The sequence below is a fragment of the Plutella xylostella genome, chromosome 19 (genome assembly GCF_932276165.1).
Source record: "Plutella xylostella chromosome 19, ilPluXylo3.1, whole genome shotgun sequence".
Lineage (NCBI taxonomy): Eukaryota > Metazoa > Arthropoda > Insecta > Lepidoptera > Plutellidae > Plutella > Plutella xylostella.
In genome coordinates, this window is record NC_063999.1 from 229,847 (window position 1) to 250,856 (window position 21,010).

The 21,010-nt window shown below is 42.8% G+C and overlaps 3 protein-coding genes across 4 annotated transcripts in view; all 3 read left to right on the top strand.

Annotated features, from left to right (window-relative positions):
- LOC105384052 (protein prickle-like) overlaps window positions 1-21,010 on the top strand; it is a 333,604-nt gene that overhangs the window by 10,691 nt on the left and 301,903 nt on the right. The gene's annotated exons all lie outside the window — the stretch shown is intronic.
- On the top strand, window positions 2,560-7,145 carry LOC119692176. The gene is made up of 2 exons (XM_048627925.1): window positions 2,560-3,570; window positions 6,432-7,145. Exons 1-2 carry the CDS (start codon window positions 2,724-2,726, stop codon window positions 6,443-6,445), a joined length of 861 nt encoding a protein of 286 aa, XP_048483882.1. The 5' UTR covers window positions 2,560-2,723; the 3' UTR covers window positions 6,446-7,145.
- On the top strand, window positions 17,434-20,042 carry LOC125489994. The gene is made up of 3 exons (XM_048627894.1): window positions 17,434-17,613; window positions 17,650-19,375; window positions 20,029-20,042. The coding sequence occupies exons 2-3, from the start codon at window positions 17,815-17,817 to the stop codon at window positions 20,040-20,042; spliced, it is 1,575 nt and encodes a 524-aa protein (XP_048483851.1). The 5' UTR covers window positions 17,434-17,613; window positions 17,650-17,814.

The window sequence follows — 21,010 nt, forward strand, 5'->3', positions numbered from 1 at the left end:
ATTGAAGTGTAGTTAATATTATTGTGAATTTAAATGGCGGTTGATTTAGTCACTTTGTAACTTCGATTTCTTAGTAACTATAGCTTTTTGATTAAAGATAACTGGTTAATTTCATAGTAAATATTATACTTATAATACGGGATAAAGTTTTATTTGAATAAATTTGAGGAGTTAGTAAATATTGACGTTATAAAGTGAGGTGATATTCATAACCGACCATCGAGTTCGGTATTGTTGCGTTGCTTATTGTTTAAGATTGTAATATGGCTTTGAGAGCATCGTTTTCGGTATTTAAAGTAAAACTTCAATGGCTTATTGACAGTGCTGACTTGCTGGATCGACCTGAACATGTCAACCGTGTCTCAGTTCGACTGTTAACGGTTAATACGGAATTTACGAGTTTAGAAGCTTCATATCAACGAATAATTGAACTCGCGGACCCGGAAAATAATTCGGAAAATCAAATTTTAGAAGCGGCACGTAAGGAGTATGTGAGGGCATTAGAAGCTTTTGACAAATTAATGTATGAAAAATTAAAACAACGCCGGAGCACGAGCGGTTCCACGGACGAGTCGGAGCCGCGGTCAGACGGACACAGGTTCGACTCACGCCGGCTCCATACGTTGGCCCCAACGCAGGTCCCAACGCTACTCGTCCAACGTATGGATCTAGAAAATTGCATTGGCCCCAACGTTGGGGCGAGCGTTGGGAGTTGGCCGGCACGTGTCGGTTTTATCAAAGGAATCTGCGCCAACGCTGGCGATCACGCCCACACGTTGGCGCTTTGCTCAGTGCTGTTGCAACACGCAACGAGTGCAGACGTCGAGCGAGAATGGATTTCTCATCCAAAAAATCGTCACCTCTATGAAAATTAACAACAAGCACATCTAATAATATGGGACGCAACTCGAAAGGAACATAAAAATCAAAATGTATTAACTGATGCATGGCGCAGCAATCTACAGAATATGGGCATGATCTTCTTAATTAAAGATTTAAAAAAGCGGGAATCATTAATGAGCACATATTTATCGCCTCAGTGCTGTTAAGATTTCTGTATTCGGACATCTTCACGTTGGCCCTGCCGGGACACAACTAGTTTATTAGCCAACGTATGTACGCCTCTCCCAACTTACAGTCCAACGTTGGGGCGAGCGTTGGGGCCAACGTATGGAGCCGGCCTCAGAGGCTTTGGTGTCGAGATTACCTACCCTGCAGTTACCTATTTTTACGGGTGATTTGGATCAATGGGTCGGATTTAATAATTTATTTGACAGCTTGGTAGATAATCGTACGGATTTGTCACCCTCACAGAAACTAGCTAATTTAATGTCATGCATTTCTGGTGAGGCTCGCGGGCTAATGAGGCGTTTGTTAAAAAAAAAAAAAAAGTTCCTTTTTGGAGAAATAGATGGCATTGTCTAGGGTTGTACCAACTGTCAAACCCTCAGAACACACTCAGATCACATGTTATTCTGTGAGGCTAACGAAATGGCGTGTTTTGAAACTATACAAGGCCAGAACGCAGAGGCTGGGACTGCTCGCGTATATTTTCAAATTAAAATGGTGCCATGATTTACTTGAAAGTATACAAGGCCATTACGCACTAATCGCGTATATTTTCAAGTAAGTTGGGCCAAAATTATGGCTTGAAAATATACTGCAGCAGTTACCACTGCGTACTAATCGTGTATATTTTCAAGTGCCAAGCGGCAATGCGAGCACTTGAAACTATACATGATTAGTTACCAGGTAGCCCTTTTGAATTGTTGCTCTCTCTTTCTTTCATGCGAAATAGTAATTAGTCTATTGCTTTCTAAACATTGCATCATCATTCCGCACTTGGCATTGTTTTCGTAACGTGTTTTTTGTTTACATCGTACAGTTAAAAAGTAAATTGATTTAAATTAAACTGTAGAACTGTTGTAAATACTAAAAGAGAAGAGGGTGTAGAACAATTCATAAAAGACAATTACGGTGAATTCAAAACTTGATAATTATAGGTCTGTAATGCCTACTACAATCACGAGCAATAAATAAGTCCAAGTAGCAAAATGTCAACACCAAATTACCCCAATTTTTTAAAACATTTAATTTAGAATTTGATCAAAATGAACGTTTTTAGTTGGTTATAATAATATTTTGATGCGCTCTTAAATGTACTTTAATATTGCCGACGGCTTCATTAAGCTAGTCTTTTCCGTTCAGGAGCTATCGTCACTGGAACTTTTTCATTGCTCGTGAGTGTAGTAGGTATTACTATTAATTCATATAAATAATAAGATATAAGTATTCTTATTTGCAAGTACCTATGATTGCTATAAATATCAATTTATCAATCAAATTAGAGCTTGTTCATCTTTATTTATTAACATTCTATAAGTATGACAGGCAGAACAAGTAAATTATAGTCATGTACATTTACCGAAATAGTTAAGTAAATCAGAATCAGCATGTAGGTACAAATTATATGCGACAAGTACGCGAATCAATCAATGTGCGTAATAGCAATGTATATTTTCAAGAACGATTCAGTAATTCCCAACTTGAAAGTTGTTAGTCGTAATATTATATGTGTAGGGTAGATCAAGCTGAGATGAGTCAGTCGGAATAAATAGCTATCAAGTCGTTGACGTGTTTTTAATAGTTCCTCACTCCATTATAAGAAGTAACAGTGGCGCAGTCCGAACTTACGTTTAAAAACAAAACTTTAAATAATTAAAATGACTAGTGTGTCAGTTGGTGTGTTAAATATTTTTAACCACGAGATACAAGAGTGGGGGTCATATAAAGGTCGTTTGGAACAATGGTTTCAAGCGAACGCAATCACGGCTGCCGAAGATAAATCGGGAGCAAGACGACGTGCTATTCTACTCAGTAGTTTAGGAGAAACTACTTACCGACTCATCCAGGACTTAGCACTCCCGAAGGACGTGGGAACGCTGTCCTATGAAGAGGTCACCGAGTTATTCGACGGCCATTTTCAACGGAAAACATGTAGCTTTGCGGAACGGTATAAGTTCCACAGCGCAGTTCAGGCGCCAAGCGAATCATTCTCCGAGTGGTCGGCCCGTGTACGTGGCCTGGCAAAGGATTGTGGGTTCCCGCAGTCGTCCTTGGAAGACACTCTTAGGGACCGTTTCGTCCTTGGAATGGCAAGTGGACCAGAGCGGGACCGTTTATTCACGGAGCCCATGGAGGGCTTATCGCTGCAGAAGGCACTACAGTTGGCTGAGAACATCCGCTGCGCCCGGGAGGGTGCGCGGCACGGCGGCGCCCCGGGGCCGGCGGCGCTGGAGGTGCACAAGCTGGCGGCGACGGCGCGCGGCCGCGGCGCCCCGGCTGGGGGCGAGCCCCGGCCTCGCTGGGGCCCGGCCGCGTCTCCGGGACCTTCTCGTTCTGCTGAACGTTGTGACGTGTGCGGCTATGTCGGTCATTTAGGCAAAAAGTGTCGTTTTAGGAATGCCGTGTGTAAAATATGTGGAAAAAAGGGGCATTTACAGCGTGTGTGTGGAAACAATAATACTGGAAATCAGCATTTCTTACAGTGTTGTTCGGATGATGATGATGGTAAGCAATTAATTTTTAACATTCGCTCAGTTAGAGGAGAACCGATGCAGGAATCAGTGACGGTTGATGACGTATCTCTGACTTTTGAAATAGATACCGGCTCCGCTGTTACCGCCATATCTGATGATATTTATAACAAATATTTCATAAAACATCCGTTATGTGAAAGTAGGAAGATTTTACAGAGTTACAATGGTGCTTCTTTAGAAACTTTAGGTACTATTTCTCTGCCTTTTTGTTTCCGTTCGCAAACAGAGATCATAAATGTATTTGTTGTTAAAAATGGTGGACCTCCTTTGCTGGGCCGGGACTTTATAGCGAAATTTAAATTGCAAATCTGTCCGATTAACACTTGCCAAATTAATGAAAGCGATCTTAATTTTACAGAGAAATATCCAAAATTATTTTCTGAACAGCTAGGGTGTTGTAAAGGAGTAGAAGTGAAGCTTAACTTAAAACCTGAGTCCTCGCCCATCTATATTAAGGCTCGTTCCGTGCCTTTTGCGCTAAGACCTAAGCTAGATGAAGAAATAGACAGACTTGTAGGGTTAGGTATAATTGAATCAGTCCCATTTTCGGATTATGCAAGTCCAGTAGTTCCGGTTCTAAGAAGAGACGGAAAGATTCGTCTGTGCGCGGATTATTCTGCCACTCTGAACAAACAATTATTGGTAGATAAATATCCTCTGCCCAGGGTCGAGGAGCTGTTCGCCAAGTTACATGGCGGAGTGCAGTTCACGAAGCTAGACCTCTCAGGAGCCTATAACCAACTATTGTTAAATAAGGACTCACGGGATTTAACATGTATTAATACCCACAAAGGTCTATACAGATACACTAGATTAGTTTTCGGCTTATCTAGCGCGCCGGCTATCTTTCAGCGAACGCTTGAAAATATTCTGATTGCTCCAGATGAATCATCAGAATCATCCCTTGTTCAAGAAGGGGTGCTTCAATTTCTTGATGATATTTTAATTACAGGAAAAACTAGGAGCGAACATTTAGCTAGGTTACAAGAAGTCTTCAGAAGACTAGAGAACGCTGGGCTAGTTTTAAAGAAAGATAAGTGCCATTTTTTTCAAGACTCGGTGTCCTATTTGGGGTTTGTAATAGATAAAAATGGTTTGCACAAATGTCCAGAAAAAGTTAAAAGTATTTTAAATGCAAAAAAACCAGAAAATGTCACGGATTTAAAATCATTTTTGGGGATGGTCAATTACTACCGAACTTTTATAAAAAATGCTTCAAGCATTTTAGCTCCATTACACGAGCTATTGCAAAAAAATGTTTCGTGGAACTGGTCCAGCGATCATGAGAATGCGTTTAATTCTGTAAAAAAATGTCTTTCGTCCGATAACATTTTAGCTCACTTCAACCAGGATGCACGAATCATTTTAACAGTGGATGCGTCACCGTGGGGTCTTGGAGCCATCCTATCGCAAATCGACAAGGATGGAGTTGAACGTCCAGTCTCGTACGCATCGCGGTCATTGAATCCGGCTGAAAGGCAATACAGCCAAATTCAAAAAGAGGCCACAGCGATTATATTTGGGGTAAGAAAATATCATCAATATTTGTATGGTAGGTCAGAACCATTTATATTAAGGACTGATCATAAACCCCTCTTATCAATATTTCATCCGGAAAAGAGCATCCCCGAAGTTTCCGCTAATCGACTTCAAAGGTACGCCTTGTTCCTGTCTGCGTATAACTATAAAATAGAATACGTGAATAGCGCATCCAATTGTGCAGACTATCTTAGTCGCTCCATGGCTCCTCGATCAGCTGACGCGTATGACGAGCGTAGTACTTTCAGCTGTAACAAACAACAACAACTCGGCAAACCGGTTCCGTCGCAGGCCGGGCGCGGGCATAGTTTAATAGACGAGGCTTGTTATGTCAATTTTGTATTCGATGCTGATTCAGAGTTAATTTCGATTAATGACCTTAAAACTGCAACCGAATCGGATAAAATTTTAATGCAGGTCGCAAAGTTTACACTTTCAGGTTGGCCATTAGGGTCGGTAGTAAAAGAGTTACGGCCCTATTACGGTTGTCGGTTAGAACTTTCAGTTGAAAAAGGAGTTATAATGAGAGGTTCAAAATTAGTAATTCCTGAAGGGTTTAGGCAAGTAATTTTAAGGGAATTACATAATGGTCATTTAGGTGTCTGTAAAATGACAACGGAGGCGCGTTCTCGGTTTTGGTGGCCCGGGATGGCGGCGGACGTGGCCGCGGCGGTGGCCGCCTGCGCCGTGTGCGCGCGCCTGCGCCCCGCCCCGCCCCGCGCCCCGCTCACTCCTTGGCCATATCCGCCGGAACCTTGGCACAGGGTGCATTTAGATTTCTTAGGTCCAATGAACAATAAAATGTTTTTGATTATTGTGGATGCATATTCTAAATGGGTGGAAGTTTATGATGTCAGTTCAGGTTACGGCTCGAAGGTCGTTATACAAATACTGTGTGAACTAATGGCGAGATATGGGTTAATTAACACTCTCTGTACGGATAACGGTACTTCGTTTGTTTCATCAGAGTTTGAACTATTTTGCTCCAGAAATGGAATAAAACATTTAACGTCACCAGCGTACAACCCCGCCAGTAACGGACAGGCGGAGAGTTATGTTAAAATTGTAAAAAGGGCGCTGAAAGCTATTATTATGTCGGGCAAAAGTAGTCATTTAAATGTGAAGTTGAATGAGTTTCTATTTAACTACCGTAACTCTGTGCATTCTTCCACTAATAAGTCACCGGCTCAGATTCTCTTCGGTAGACAGTTAAGATGTCGTTTGGATTTATTAAATCCGCAAATATCATCACCATCCGATACAACACTGGCGGAAACTGTAAAAGTGAATCAGTCCTTACAGGCTAAATATTATAAAGGAAAAAGAAACATTGACTTTAATATTAATGATATAGTGTTAGTTAAAATTCACCAAAACGGTAAATCAATTTGGACTAATGGTGTTATTAATAAAAAAATTGGGAGATCTGCCTATCTGGTATCTTTAACTGGTTACGATTATAGAATTGTGAAAAGACACAAAAACCAGATTTATGAATCGAAGGGGGAGATGGAGGTGTCACCTTCACCGACTGCTACAGGGTCCTCGCATGGAGGTGCAGACCGAGGTCCGAGTCTACAACCGTCTCAACAGGACAGTACGAGTGCAGACTGGCTCACACCGGCACTGTCATCTGCTCCAGTCACAAGTGCCGACCCACCCGCGGAGGCGTGTTCCCAGACTATACCCGAGATGGTACACGATGTGGACCCAGTCCAGCTACCAGATGTTCGGCAGGGTGTGACTGCTGACCCTGAGGAGTGGGCCGACTGCCAGGAGGCGACCCCGGCGCCGCCGCCCGTGGCCGCGCCTGGGCCAGCGGGGGGCGAGCCCGCGCTTGTTACGCGTGCAGTCCCGCGATATAATTTGCGTCCGCATAAACCAGTTAATTATAAGGATTAGAATAAATTGTTTGTAAATATTGGTGGAGGGATGTTAGTCGTAATATTATATGTGTAGGGTAGATCAAGCTGAGATGAGTCAGTCGGAATAAATAGCTATCAAGTCGTTGACGTGTTTTTAATAGTTCCTCACTCCATTATAAGAAGTAACAAAAGTATACGCGATTAGTACGCACAAATCGTGTATATTTTCAAGTCAAATAAATATTTTTTTCACTTGAAACTATACAGTGCTAGTACACTATGGGTGCGTTCTGGCCTTGTATAGTTTCAAAACACGCAACGAAATGTGAAAGTGACGTAGGTAGGTAGTATTGTAGTATTATTTTCTCTATGATGTCAATGTCACTGTTGCTTACTGACTGAGCAAGCAACCTAGTGCATATAAAATGTGAAAAGCTATAAGTACCTACATGCAGCTCAAATCCTTTTTAATGAATTTAATCCCTGACTTGGTGGGTCATGTTGGGCAACTCTACCTACCTGTTTGAGTGCTTATGTTAGATAGGTAATACATACACAAAACCTATATAATATATCATGTTATGTAACAATGGTTAATTTACATTACCGCGAATGATTTAACTTACTTACGTGAATGAAAATCACTTGGTATGAAATGATCCGAACACAACCATGAATCTTTTCGCAGTTTCCAATCAATTTTTCGCACATTTATCCGAGTCGCCTTAATCCATTGTTGCGCCTGGCTTTCATCATTTGGAAATGATGTCCTTTATTTTTACAAGTTGCGACGGCACACATTCTCATCTTGTCTTGTAAGTATTTCTTTGGGATCTTATTTAGGATCATACAATAAATAAAAATAGAAAATCAGTTCTCGCACGCAGCACCCGTTCAAACGGCGCGGGTAGAACTATTCACAGAATACTTAGCACTATCCCAAGCCACATGCAGTCTGAGCCTCGGAAGGATGGCTAGCGCTACCACCCGACATTTAATCACAACTAGTGAGTTCTTATTCTGAGTTTAGTACTCTTTGCTCTCTATGTAATTTTTGACAGTTGGTACACTGCGTTTTCACGCCATCTATCGGCTTACCCAAAAGCTCAACTGACAGCTGTCAAGGAAAACGGCTCATTCAACATATTAAAATATCGGATGCTGGTTATAAAACAGCTCGTGACCTTTTGATGCGGAGATATCAAATTTCCCGCCATCTAGCGGACGTTCATGTCGGTCAAATTATGAACTTGCCAATTATTTCGTCAAATTTAATCGGATTGCGATCGCAATTTTTAAATCCATTAATTATGGCAACAAACTCACTGGAACGTTTGGGATTCCCTGTAGCTGAATGGTCCTTTTTGCTACTGTATATTGCTAGTACTAAATTGCCGCCATCAATTAAAACTCGGTTCGAACAAAAATACGGTACGGAAACAGATGTTATACCAACATTCTCGGAGTTGGTAGAATTTTTAGAAACAGAATGTCGGTTATTGGAGAGTACCAAGAGAGAATTTGTTTCTCATAATAATCGCGAGGACCAGCGCCCTCCACGGCACCACCAAAATTATGCGGTTGCGGCAGCGCAAGTCCCGTGCTGCGCTTACTGTGGTGAGTCGTCGCACTCGGTGTTGAATAGATGTTCACGGTTCAGGGAACTTACACCCGTAGCTCGGAAGGAATTTGTTACTCGGAAGCGGCTATGTTATTTCTGTTTGGCTAGTCATCACTACCGTGACTGCCGCCAGGTGCCGCAATGCGATGGATGTGGTAGCCAGAAGCACCATCCATTGCTGTGTTTCAATCGGGTAGGCACTGCACAGCCTCGTGTGAATAATGGTACATCGGACAGACGCTCGCCGCCGCGTGCGGGCGGGAGCGCGGAGTTTTATCGTCGCGGCGGCGGCGGGAATCGAACCCGTTCACCTCGGATGTCACCGGCTCGCGCCGCGTCCCCGGAGCGTCGGAGGAACGACCAGTGGAGCCCGCGTCGTGTGGCGCAACGGTTATTCTCATCACCCTCAGCGTGACGGTGATGGTCGAAGGGATCAGCGGTGCGAACGTGAGGCGCCGCAGCGATCTTGTAATGATCGACAATAGGATACGGCTCCTACCTACCCATTGCAATCACCTGTTCAACATAAAACTATTTTACTTTCTACGGCTATTGTAAGAGTGCATGGTGATAACTTGGATGATTTTGTTGAAATTCGGGCTTTATTAGATGCAGGATCCCAAGGCTCTATTCTATTCTATTCTATTCTCTGTGGGGGTGTAAGTACCTGCACCTGGCTCTCTCGAGTGGAACCTTTGTGCATATCCCCAAGGTCTAAACTGCCTTCCTAAGCTTGGACCATTTCCCACCACGCTGGTCCACTGCGGGTTGGTGGGTTCACATATCTAGATGTGCTAGATCTAGATATGCAGGTTTCCTCACGATGTTTTCCTTCACCGTAAGAGCGATGGTATACATTGTACTTAAGTTAAAAGAACTCATTGGTACATGTCAGCGCCGGGATTCGAACCCGCATCTCTTGATTGAGAAGCGGGCGCTCACCCGACTGAGCTACCACCGCTCTTCCCAATCCCAAGGCTCTCTTATAACCTTAAATTTAGCTAGGAAGTTAGGATTAATGTTAGAACCTACGGATGAGCTGGTGAGAGGGGTAGGAGGATTAGAACTCGGTAATATTTTCGGTCGGTCTTGTGTTTCATTTTCACCTTGGGGAAAGCGGTTTCCGGTTATTTCCACTCCGGTTACTTGTTTACGGAATCTTGTCGGTAATCAGCCAACATTTAATTTAAATGAATCGGTATTAAATTTATGTGAAGGACTGTTCTTAGCTGATCTAGAGTTTCAAACTCAAAAACTCAAACTCAAAATTTTTTATTCATCGTACAAATATAAAATTTTCTGATGAACGCCAATTTTTACAAATTACTCTCCGTTCGGATAAGGGGGGGCTCTTTCTGTCTAAGGAGAAGAACGGAGGCAAGAAACTCCTGAGCCATCTTTTCAAAAAAAGACTTAAAACTAGTTGGTATACAATACATAACTATAAGCTTAATAATTATTATTATAATAATATGAGCAGAGCTAACTACTTATCACAGCCATGCATTAACGTCCTCTAAGTAATCATCAATTTTATAATAAGCTTTTTTACTGAGTTTCTCTTTAATGTAACACTTAAACTTATTCTCTGGCATTTGAGCAACTTCTGCTGGAAGCTTATTATAAAATCTAATACAGTACCCTAAAAACGATTTATTAACTTTCGCCAGACGCATCGCTGGAAAAGCCAGCTTATGCTTGTTCCTAGTATTAATGTCATGATTACTGCCAATTGTATCAAAAGTTGAAATATTCTTTCGTACATACATTAAATTGGAAAAAATGAACTGACATGGAACTGTAAGGATGTTAATTTCTTTAAATAGTTCTCTCAATGAATCCCTGGAACCAAGTTTGTATATAGAGCGGATGGCTCTTTTCTGTAATACAAATATAGTTTCAATATCAGCTGCTCTACCCCAAAGCAAAATGCCATACGATAATAAGCTGTGGAAATAACTAAAGTAAACTAATCTGGCGGTTTCAACGTCGGTCAGCTGTCTAATTTTCCGTACAGCAAAAGCTGCGGAGCTCAACCTTCCAGACAATTTTTCAATGTGAGGTCCCCACTGTAACTTTGAATCTATAGTCATCCCAAGAAAGACAGTATCATTAACTAGGTCCAATTTATTCCCATCTAGAATAATGTTAGTATCGCATTGTCTAACATTCGGCAGTGTAAATTTAATACATTTCGTTTTCTTAGAATTCAATAGAAGATTATTAACGGTAAACCAATCGTGTATGTCAGATAGAATTGAATTAATTTCATTAAAATTATTTTCTCTTCTTTTAACTTTAAAAAGCAAAGAAGTATCGTCAGCAAATAAAACTATATTAGTCAATTTTTCAACCATAAAAGGCAAGTCATTAATATAAATGAGGAATAAAAATGGTCCTAGAATAGATCCTTGAGGGACGCCTATTTTTACATGAGCCCCCTGTGATTTAGTATTGTTAATATCGACCCTTTGTTGTCTCTTGTCTAAATATGAAGATATCAAATCTAAAGCCTTTCCTCCTATTCCATAGTATCTAAGTTTCGAAATTAAAGTCTGATGGTCTACACAATCAAACGCCTTCGACAGATCACAGAAGACTCCAATAGCATCGTGATGGTCTTCCCAGGCGTCAAATATGTGCTTAATCAACGCAGTACCGGCATCGGCTGTTGATTTGCCTTTTGTAAAACCATACTGCTGGCTATGAAACAATCGAGCATCATTGAAATGCAAAAGCATCTGACTGAGTATGACCCTCTCAAATATTTTACTCAAAACTGGAAGAACCGAGACAGGCCTGAAATTTGCAGGGTCCTCCATATCCCCACTTTTGAACAGAGGTATAATTTTACTAAATTTCATAAGATCTGGGAACACACCTTCAGCGATACATTTATTAAAGATGTTAGCTAAAATTGGGGCGATTTTATTAATAATAGAAAGAACAAATTTAACTGACATTCCCCACAAGTCTTCAGTTTTCTTCATATTTAATGACTTAAATGTTTTTATAATAGTTAATGTATTAATATATCTGAATTTAAATTCCTTATCGGTTGAAGGTGCGTTCTCCTTCGTCAGGGTTTCAGCTGCTGCAGCCGAAGAATCCAGGTTACACGTAGTCTCTAAAGGAATGTTCGTAAAAAACTCTTCAAAGACCCTCGCCACCGCATCATTCGATGTTATAATGTCATTGCCTACCTTCAAAGATAAATTTGTCTCGCGTGTTCGATTCTTCCCCGTTTCGTTATTAATAATAGTCCAAACGGCCTTAGATTTGTTAGCAGAGTCTTTAATCTTGTTATTAATAAAAATTGTCTTCGCACAGTGACAGACACATTTATACATCTTGCTATATTTCTTCACATAAGATTGAAAGTCAGGTCGGAGTATGAATGTTTTCATCTCATACAGATCATATAATGTCGCCCTGCTTTTGCGAATACCCTCTGTAGCCCAGTCACAAAATTTAATTTTATTGTCAATCAAAACTTCCTTCGTTTCAAAATTACTCTCAAACTCATCAGCTATTATCTTAAACAAGTTACTATACATCTCATTAGAATTGCAATCTAATTTAACATTCGGAAGTTTTTCGTCTAGTTTCTTCAAGTAATTGTCAATTTTCTTTGTAGTAATCGGTCTGCATCTCACCTTAGTTTTATTTGTCTTGTCAGTGTTTACTAAGGTAATGGTCTGCCCACTGTGGTCTGACCTCAGACAATTAATCACACTACTGTCTTTAAACTCACAGTTACAGAATATGTTATCTAGACAAGTGGCTGACGTGGGTGTAATTCTAGTTGGTTCCAGAAAAACATTAAAAAGATTAAATGATTTAAAAAGTAACAACAATTTCGACCTATTAGGAGAGTCACCTAATAGGTCAACATTAAAGTCACCACACACTATTACTTCCTTTTTACTATTGGAAGCTAACCTTAGAACATCCTCCATGACAGTCTCAAAGGTAATAAAATCACCAGTAGGTGGCCTGTAGGTACATACTATTATATACTTATTAAGCTCTGCACATGAAATTTCTATATGGTGTTTAACAGAAAGAGCAACTATATCCTTTCGTTCTTTACATTTACAATTTTCTTTAAGAAATATAAGTGACCCACCATGCTCGTTGATATTTCTGTTAAAACAGCTTATAAGTTTGTAATTTTTTAATTGGAACATCATTTTATTCTCGTCTAACCAATGTTCTGTGATACATAAACAATCAATGTTAAATTTTTCCGAAAAAAGTTCTATTTCTAACAATTTAGAAGAAATCCTTTTGGTCTTGGTAACATACAAGATCATTAACCCGGCCCCAGGGGGACTAGAGACACCTTCTCTGAGCCCCACTGGGGTAGCTCCTGTTCGGCGCGTCCACGTCGCGGGGGTGGGCACCTCTCTCTTCAGTAGGCCGGAGTGAGCTGGTGGCTGAGTTCGTCCAGGGACCCAGGCCTGCGGGGTATAGCGCAGAACCCGTGCCCAGGGTTACGGGTGAAGACCTCAACGGTGGAGAAGGCGGAGACACTGGGTGTCAACACGGCTTATCTGGCGGAAGAGGCAAGCCTCGCCACACGGGCATGAAACATGTGGTGCATCACGGAAACCTCTCGTATAACTCACAAAGACTGCCCCGGCACAGAAGGCACATTAAAGGCTGATAAGCGACTTATGCTGGCGGACATGGCGGGGTAGCAAGGCATCGTGGAAGGCCTGAAGGGCGTCCGGTAGAGGTCAGGGAAACCGGCGGCTAGAAACTGCATCCTTCTTTCCTCCAGTCGTGGCGGGCAACTGCTCCATTGGTCCCAGGGAAGCTAGGACGAGAGAGTGAGTCTGCACCAGCGCAACCGCTTACTCACTGAAATCTATTCACGCGCAGATGACCTCAGGCTTTAGAAAGACTCCGATTTCAAAAACCAAGTCCTGCGGCGATAGTGTACTGGTGGTAGAGTCGTATCTTGATGGAATATCGGCTCTAGCTGGAAGCTACACGTAGGCGATCAGGCGAGAGTGGTCGCTCTTCGGACTCATGGTGGTGAGAGGACGAGCTCGGCAGCACGCCTGGTGACAAGGCAGCCCTATTCAGGGACGCACTGCCTTCCCAAATCCAGGGAGGGGCCTAGAAAAGGTGGCCTAAACAAAGTTCACCCCAAAACCTACTCATACAGTAACCGCGGTTGTATGTGCATCAACGTCACGCGGTCCAAATTACAAGAAAACATATAAATTAAACAAACAATCCCTTTGCATTGCTTCTTGGAACGTACGAACTCTTATTGATAACGACAGCAATATCTGCCCGGAACGGAAAACTGCAATTATAGCCAAGGAGTTATATAGATACGGAGTCGACATAGCGGCAATCTCCGAAACCCATCTCTTGGAAGAGGGTGAACTTTGCGAAAAAGGAAGTGGCTACACATACTACTGGATAGGCAGACCTGTAACCGAGAAGAGAGGAAACGGTGTCGGCTTTGCCATGAAGAACAGTATAGCCAGATCGCTTACTGAGCTACCCAAAGGTGTGAGTGATAGACTAATGACCCTACGCCTTCTGATTGCCGATAATAAATATGTCACACTCATCAGTGCATACGCGCCAACACTCAAGGCCTCAGATGAAGATAAAGGCAAGTTTTATGACGATCTCCGAAACATCATTCAGAGCATACCACCCACAGATAAGATCCTACTCCTTGGAGACTTTAATGCTCGAGTGGGCACGGAACATCTGGCTTGGACCAATGTACTGGGACCTCATGGTGTAGGCAACTGTAACAGTAATGGTATCGACCTTCTGACGCTTTGCTCTCAGTTTGACCTAGCCATTACGAACACTTTCTTCAGACTCCCCAATAAGCATAAAACTACATGGATGCACCCAAGATCTAAAGACTGGCATCTCATTGACTACGTCATTGTGCGCAGGAAAGACCTGAAAGATGTTCTCATAACCCGTGCAATGAGAGGGGCTAATGGCTGGACTGACCATCGCCTCCTCAGATCCAAACTACGTATGGTATTGCAGAGACCTCGTCGTGCCTCACATAAGAAGCCAATTAGAGCGCTTTGTTCAAGTCTTGTCCACTGTAGCGACGCTAGCGCTAAGCTTGACAATAAATTTCATGACATTTCGGCAAAGAATCCATCAATCTCGGCAGACGTTGACTCATCGTGGGTGGCCATTGCTAACAACCTATCTCAGGCCGTCACTGAATCTCTCACCCCACCATCTAAGAAACACCAAGATTGGTTTGATGAGAATGACCCTGAAATTAAAACGCTGCTAGCAGAGCATAGACGCTTTCTTAGGAACCCAACTATCACAACATCTGAGAAACATAATGTCCAAAGGACTCTAAAACAGAAGCTTCGGAGCCTAAAAGATAAATGGTGGCTTGAAAGAGCTGAAGAGCTTCAACGTTGGGCTGATACTAAGCAGATTGGAAAGTTTTATCAGAGTCTACAAACCATCTTCGGACCAAAAATTAAAAAGGTTGTTCCTATGCGCACGGCTGATAAATCCAGACGTCTTAGTAACAAACAAGACATCCTGTTCAGATGGACCGAGCACTTCCAAAGCGTTTTTAACCCTCCAAGCTACACCTATGATGTATCTTGTCTGGACGACGTACCCCAGAGGCTAGAAATCGCCGAACTTGACGAACCCCCCACCATAGAAGAGATGCGAAAATCCATCCACCGGCTTCAGAATGGAAAGGCACCTGGATCTGATGGCCTACCTCCAGAAGTATTTAAGTACGGTGGTCCAGCAATCCATAACAGTCTGCACCAACTTATTCTCAAGATCTGGGCTGAAGAAAACGTTCCGCAAGCATGGAAAGATGCCTCCATTTGTACACTGTACAAAGGCAAGGGTGACGCATCCGAATGCGGCTCATATCGGGGAATCTCCCTTCTTTCGGTGGCGGGAAAGATACTTGCCCATATAATTAACACGCGGCTGAGTGCTGTAGCCGAAGAAATCCTACCTGAGAGTCAATGTGGTTTCCGGCCAAACAGGGGAACAATCGACGCGATATTTGTAGTAAAGCAGATTCAGGAAAAGAGCCTTGAGCAACACCGACCCCTATACCTCTGCTTTATAGACCTTGAGAAAGCCTTTGACCGTGTTCCCCGGGAGCTACTCTGGGAAGTTCTGAGGCGATCCGGCTGCCCCTCTAAGTTTGTGAATATTATACGCCAATTTCATGACTCAATGCTGGGAAGGGTGCAGTTTGATGACTGCCTTTCTGAAGGGTTTCCTGTGGTCTGCGGCGTCAAACAGGGTTGCGTTATGGCTCCAACACTTTTTGGAATATTCTTTGGAGCTGTGGTTACTGATGCTCTTCAGCGGTGCGACGACTCCATCTCTATAACCACACGAACAGATAAAGGGATCTTCAATTTATCTAGATTCCGGGCAAAGGGAAAATGTCGCCAGCTCAGAATTCTTGACGCACTCTATGCAGATGACGCCTGCTTCATGGCCGACAGCCACACCGCACTTCAGTCATACCTAACAAACCTCCATAACTCCTGCAAAAAATTTGGTTTGACAATCAGCAATTCCAAAACCCAGATACTAGTTCAACCTCCGCGTGGAAGCCCAGCTGAAGCACCCAACATCTTCTTGGGAGATGGTGCCCTGGACGTGGTATCTCACTTCCGTTACCTTGGAAGTGAGATCAGAAACGACAATCGTCTAGACACCGAGATTCCGGTGCGAATTGCCAGAGCTGCTTCTGCTTTTGGAAAACTAAACCAACGGGTGTGGAAATCTCATGATTTAAAACTGATGACTAAGTTGGCTGTATACAAGGCGACGGTCCTTCCCATTTTGCTGTATGCCTCCGAAACCTGGTGCCTCTATAGAAGAAATATAAAGCAGCTTGACATCTTCCACATGAAGTGCCTGCGTACTATCTTGAGGATAAACTGGGAAGACCGAGTGACAAACACGGAAGTGCTAAGGCGTGCACAAATGCAGGGTATGGAAGCCATGCTCATGAAAGCGCAGCTAAGGTGGTGTGGTCATGTGGTACGTATGGAGGACGATCGACTACCAAAAGCCGTCTTCTACTCCCAGCTCTCAAAAGGTGCGCGAACAGTTGGCGGACAGCACTTGCGATACAAGGATGTTCTGAAAAGGCATATAACTGCTTCTGGCATTCCACCTGACAGCTGGGAAAAAGCAGCCCACAATCGCAACGAATGGCGCTCCACAGTCCACTCCAGAGTAAATGAGTTCGAAAAAGCCCGACTAGAAACTCTTGATTCCAACCGCCTGCAGCGCAAGACTCGTCCGAAGCCCACTTACAACTACACCTACAACGGCCGTGGCGAACTATTCTGCAATGCTTGTAACCGGACCTTTGCCACGAAGCTGGGTTTCGCGAGTCACATTCGCGCCCACCGCCGAAGAAGTCCTACTAGCCCCTGAGGTCGCCGTCATCGGATCACGATGAGGAGGACATCATCATCAGAAGAAATACTCTGAATATTCTGATGTACCAATTTAAATTCATTCTTAAATGTCTTGTCCTTCGATAGTTTTGAGCCGAGAGAGCAGTGAACTGAATCAATCTTTATATCAACGCTATGATGCTCTCCCGTTGTCTGAAAATCTAATTTAAATCTACTGTACTATTTTCAGTATTACTACTGACGGTGTCAATAGGGACACAAGTTTTCTTCGTTATAATGCTTATAGTTTTCTTCGTTATAATGCTTATAGTTTTCTTCGTTATAATGCTTATATTTTCTTTCATAAGTCCAAACCAGTTGAGTTATTACTCGGTTCGGATGTTTACGGTTCGCTAGTCGGTGGTGATAAAATTACTTTAGGTACAAACGGTTTAACGGCGTATAATTCGGTATTTGGTTACATTTTATTGGGACCTATTGATCATTCGTTTGACGTAACTTCGGAGCCAGCAGGTGATGTTTTTGCTTTATCACTTTCGGATGCTTTACAAAAGTTTTGGGAGGTTGAGGAGCCTCCATCGGTTTCACAGATCACCCCAGCTGATGAGGAGTGTGAACAGCTTTATAAGCAAAATACACATCGGCTATCAGACGGTCGGTTCTCTACTCGACTTTTATTTGTTTCCTCGCGTCCAGTGTTAGGTGAGTCTCGTTACATAGCCGAGAAACAATTTCATGCGGTAGAAAGACGGCTTATGAAAAATTCGGTCTTAAGAAAGGAGTACATCAGTTTTATGCGGGAGTATGAAGAACTGGGACATATGTCGGTTTCAAAATTTAAGTATAAATCGGGCGAGGAACACTTTTTTATCCCACATCATGCGGTTTTTAAATATTCGGGTGACGTGCCCAAAATTCGGGTGGTTTTTAATGGCAGTTGCGTCACATCTACGGGCGTATCATTGAATCAGTGTCTTCACACTGGTCCCAAATTACAAAGGGACATAACGGACATTTTATTTAATTTTCGGAGACATAAAATTATTTTCATTTGTGACGTCAAACAAATGTTTCGGCAAACGGTAATAGACGAATCGGATCGGAAGTACCAACTTATATTATGGTGGGAGTCTCCTGATCAGCCTCTCCTCACATATGAGTTGTGTACTAACACTTACGGGTTGCGGTGTAGCCCGTACATTGCTAATCGAACAATCTTGGAGCTCGCCGAGCAAGAGCGTGAAAGCCTTCCTCGTGCGGCAGCGGTTTTAAGAACAGATGTGTACGTAGATGACATAATCACTGGTACGGATTCGGAATCTGATGCGTTGAGCCTTCAGCAAGAACTCATTACTTTAATGAAATCGGGTGGTTATGAGCTCCGTAAATGGATTTCAAATAGCTCAGCAATTCTACAAGGTTTACCTGATGATCATAAACAATTACCTCTCTTATTTGAAAATTCGGAAAATCCCCATACGGTTGCGGTTCTCGGCGTTTTGTATGATCCGGTTCGAGATGTCTTTTCTTATAAACTAAATCTTGGTGCATCGAGTTCGGACACTAAACGATCTATTTTATCTGTAGTTGCCCGGATATTTGACCCTAAGGGTTGGATTTGCCCAGTAGTGTATTGGGTTAAATGTTTACTGCAGCGTTTTTGGCTAAACAAGCTCGATTGGAATGATCCTTTACCTTCGGATTTGTTGCGTGAGTGGCAAGCGTTTCGGGAAGACTTGGTTAACCTTAAAAGGTTAGCTATTCCTCGATGTACTATGACTAAGCCTGCAAGCAGCTACTCATTACATGGGTTCTGTGATGCTTCGGAGTTAGGTTTTGCGGCAGTGCTTTATTTGCGATCAAGTAACCAAGACGGCTCGGTGTCGGTACACTTGCTCATGGCTAAGAGCAAGGTCGCCCCTCTCAGGACACGTCCCACCATTCCTAAATTGGAGTTGTGTGGAGCCGTGCTACTGGTTAAGCTTCTCAATCATGTGAGTCTTTGTCTTCAAAGATCCGTTGAATTTGAGGAGATAGTTGGATGGACCGACAGTATGATTTCTTTGGCATGGATTAATACATCACCTCATACTCTTCAAGTATACGAGGCTAACAGAGTTTCACAAATTCAAAATTCTGCGGTTACTATCACCTGGCGACATGTACCTGGCAATTTGAATCCGGCAGACGTCGCTTCACGCGGGTCAACGGCTTTAACGTTACTTTCTCATCCATTGTGGTGGGAACCTGCCTGGCTTACTCAAAATGAGTCCGCCTGGCCCTCTCGCGAGGTGGAGAGGCCTTCGGAACTGCCTGGTATTAGATGTTGTGCAGTTACTAAAACGGAATCGGATTCGGAATTTGAGTGGATTTTAGATAGATATAGTTCACTTGATAAATTAATATCGGCTACAGGTTGGATTCGGAGATTTATTCATAATTGTAAAAATAAAAATAATCGGATTTCAAAGCAATATTTAACGGTGACAGAAAGGAAAGAATCCTTACTTTGTTGGGTCAGTTTGATTCAAAAGAAACACTTCGGTTCGGAAATTGAAGCTCTAGGTAACGGCGAGCAGATCAGAGGCAATTTAAGGAGTCTTACTCCATTCGTAGACTCTCGTGGACTGTTGCGCGTTGGCGGTCGGCTCCAAAATGCGGAGATCGGATTACAAGCAAAACATCCCTTGCTTCTGCCAAAATCGGGACATTTCGTAAAACTTTTAATTTTGGATTTGCATTTGAAAAATTGTCATGCGGGACCAAATGCTCTTACGGCTATATTACAACGGAATTTTTGGGTACTTTCAGCTAGGAGAGCTGTCAGGAATGTCACTTTTAAGTGCATTCAATGTTACAAATTGAAAGGGCTGACGACTCAGCCATTGATGGGTAATTTGCCTCGTGATCGCGTTACTTCGGCTAGACCTTTTCAAGGTATCGGTACGGATTTTGCTGGACCTTTCCAGGTCAAAACACATAAGTTACGGAATCCGAAAATCACACACACACACACGCACTCACGCCTTGTACTAATGTACTCCCTTGCGGGGTAGGCAGAGGTGCATTTCTGCACCCACTTTTCGCCAGAGTGTTATGTTAGTCCCAATGTAATAGGGGGCGGGCCTATTGCCATTTTACGGGCACATCCAAGACCTAAGAACAAATATCTGTGTTTAAACAAATATCTGCCTCAGCCGGGAATCGAACCCGGGACCATCGGCTCAGTAGTCAGGGTCACTAACCACTACGCCATTCGGTCGTCTATCCGAAAATCACCAAAGCATACTTATGCGTGTTCGTGTGTCTGGCCACAAAATCGGTTCACCTGGAGTTGGTTTCGGAACTATCTACTGAGGCTTTTATTGCCGCCTTGTCTCGGCTTGTGTCAAGGCGCGGCTTGCCCTCCCTTATTCGGTCGGACTGTGGCACTAATTATAAGGGTGCTGATAATTATTTAAGGGAAGTTTATCGTTTTTTGGAACAAAATCAAAATTATATCGGTCATAATATGTCCAAGCGCGGTATTACTTGGATTTTTGATCCTCCAGCTTGTCCATAATGGGGTGGTTTGTTTGAGGCTGCGGTTAAATCGGCGAAAACTCATTTAAGACGGTGCATAGGGGAAACAAAATTAACTTTTGAGGAACTTAGCACGGTTTTCTGCAAAATTGAGGCCGTACTGAACTCTAGACCTTTGTGTCCCATCTCCTCAAGCCCTCATGATCTGGAGGTATTGACCCCTGGTCATTTTCTTATCGGTCATCCGCTGGATGCTCTACCGGAGTATCCGTTGCAAGATGTGAAGATGAATAGATTAAGTCGGTTTCAGCTGTTACAGCAAATTTCACAAAGTTTTTGGCATCGGTGGCACTTAGAATATCTTCACACTTTGCAACAGCGGGTCAAATGGACGGACTCCACCTCCCCTCCTAAGGAAGGTGATTTAGT

Excerpts from the sequence above, each read along its gene's own strand:
- LOC119692176 (XM_048627925.1), top strand. The coding sequence starts at position 2,724 with ATGACTAGTGTGTCAGTTGGTGTGTTAAATATTTTTAACCACGAGATA.
- LOC125489994 (XM_048627894.1), top strand. The coding sequence starts at position 17,815 with ATGAAAAATTCGGTCTTAAGAAAGGAGTACATCAGTTTTATGCGGGAG.